We start from the raw sequence: 2,500 nt of genomic DNA on the forward strand, positions 1-2,500 counted from the left end.
ATGGTGATGGTGCAAATGAGTAAGTCCAACAGTGCAACAGTGCAAGAATAAAGTCGATATATCTATATATCTATATATATATATAACTATTAGGGGTGGGCAATATATATATCGCCTCTGCGATAATATAAAGTGATTGTTGTTTTAACGATGTGCAAATTTACATTATCAGTATTTTAAATTACTTATGGGGAAAAACACTTTCGAAATCACGCATTGAAACCCTGTACTGTACATTCACTAAATCCAGGAGGTGTATGCAAGAGAAGCCCCGTTGCAGCAGAGCAAGTGTCACATGATCGCTAGTGGGTCCACGTTGTCACACGCAGGCCTAATGTTTATTTTGTGCAGCTAGACTAGGCTACATGGGATTTTGTGCAGCTACTTCTGTTCACGTAGCATTAATGAGACAGTCACACTTTTTCCTACATGGTATTATATGGAGAGAAAACATTTGCCTTTGAGTATTTTAGTAGTCAGTTGTAAACAAAGAACTCTTCTCATGTAACCCTTTTGTAAATGGACTAAAGTTAAGCTCTAACTATCTACTTGTATCGATTATGCTAACCGTTAGCATCTCTATGGGATTTCTCATATACATTAGCCATAAGCTAACACATTAGTTTCTATTCTGTAACTTGGAATGCTAGCCTACATGATTTCTCTTAAACAAAACATTGAAGGGAATAACTGAGATGTACTCTGTTGGTCTGCTTAGTTTTACAGTGAATCCTAAGTAAAGGTTTTTGAAAGGAACTTCAGCTTCAGACTTTCTCTTGAGAAACTGTTTTGCCTAGTCATCTTCTCTAATGTAGCTGGCTAGACCATGTCATTGCCACACACACAAGTGGGGGCAAAATTGGAAATGTGTCATAGAGTGACAATTGGTTGATTTGGTTAAAAAGTCACAGGTTAGGTTATTGGTTATTATTGTATTGATGCTATTCATAAATAATGAGCTGTAAAGTAACTCAGACTTTTACAAGTTTTTTAAAGGATATCGACGAATTATCGTTATCGTCAAAATCTCAAAAAATATCGAGATATAATTTTTTGTCCATATCGCCCACCCCTAATAACTATATTAAGAAAAGGTATAAGTGTGGCATGGAGGGAGGGATTATGCATATGTGCCAATAGCATGCAAACAGTGAGGCAGAAAGACAGTGGTAAAAAGTGGCTAGTGGACAGACAGTATCCAAACATGGAGGAGGTGAAGAGGCAGACAGACTATGCAGAGAAGTCTATCTCTCCTCTTCCCTTAAGTGAAGCATTGAACAGTTCAGTGGCCCTGGGTGTGAATGACTTCCCTCAGTCTGTCTGTTGTGCAAGGCAGTGGCCAGAAGTCTCCAGCTGATCAGGCTCTTCTGCTTAACAATAGTGCTGTGGGTGACACTCATTGTCCAAGATGTTGATCAGTTTGTTCAGGGTCCTTTTGTCAGATATTGAAGTGATGCACTCCAGTGTGTGTGTGTGTGTGTGTGTGTGTGTGTGTGTGTGTGTGTGTGTGTGTGTGTGTGTGTGTGTGTGTGTGTGTGTGTGTTGTCTGTCTCTAGCTCAACATCCTGTGTGTTGTATTTGTCAGCATGCAGTACTTGAAAGCAAGAATATTAGCTAGGGGTGTGTGTGTGTGTGTGTGTGTATTGTATTGAATATTAGCTTGTTCCACCTCTCCATTCTATGAGTGAGGAAATAGGGTGTGTGTGTGTGTGTAAAGCCTTTAGACTATAGTACTACTTAAATTATGTATTGTGTTGGTTACTTGGTGTTTATAGTATAAACTTTGGTGTTGCTGTTTTTAATAGTGTCATGCATTGTGTTTATAATGTAAACATGAGAATTGTGTGGTTCACTTGCTAATATTGTATTGTCTCTGTGAATGTGAATGTTTGAGTGTGTTTGTGTGGTATGTGTGTGAGTGATTGAGTAAGAGAGAAAGTATGTGTGTGTGTGTGTGTGTGTGTGTGTGTGTGTATGATTGTGTGTGTGTGTGTATGTATGATTATGTGTGTGTGTGTGTGTGTGTGTGTGTGTGTGTGTGTGTGTGTGTGTGTGTGTGTGTGTGTGTGTATGATTATATGTGTATGTGTGTATATATGATTGTGTGTGTGTGTGTGTGTATGTATGATTATGTGTGTGTGTGTCAGTAGTTACTCTAATTCTTCTCCTTCCATCAGAATCTGTCTGGTACAGTTCCGCTACATGGGCAAGAGGCACATCAGCAGGTGAGAGTGCGTGTGTGTGTGTGTGTGTGCGTGCGTGCGTGCGTAAGTGTGTGTGTGTGTGTATGCGTGCATGCGAGTGCGTGCGTGCGTGTGTGTGTGTGTGTGTGTGTGTGTGTGTGTGTGTGTGTGCGTGCGTGCGTAAGTGTGTGTGTGTGTACCATAACCATAACATATATCCTGTGCCAATATTGTAGCTTCTGTGTAATCCACGCAAACACTACAAAAGGCAAAACAGACTCCACTACCTCGTCGTAAGCGTTGGTTGCCGTAAGAAG

At 40.3% G+C, this 2,500-nt stretch overlaps 1 protein-coding gene across 1 annotated transcript in view; it reads left to right on the forward strand.

Annotated features, from left to right (window-relative positions):
- Nucleotides 1-2,500, forward strand: part of dock11 (dedicator of cytokinesis 11) — a 163,740-nt gene that overhangs the window by 94,740 nt on the left and 66,500 nt on the right. The window contains 1 exon segment of the mRNA XM_048236079.1: nucleotides 2,178-2,225. Coding sequence (XP_048092036.1) covers nucleotides 2,178-2,225 — 48 coding nt within the window.

Source organism: Alosa alosa, chromosome 24 (assembly GCF_017589495.1).
Source record: "Alosa alosa isolate M-15738 ecotype Scorff River chromosome 24, AALO_Geno_1.1, whole genome shotgun sequence".
In the NCBI taxonomy this organism is placed as follows: domain Eukaryota; kingdom Metazoa; phylum Chordata; class Actinopteri; order Clupeiformes; family Clupeidae; genus Alosa; species Alosa alosa.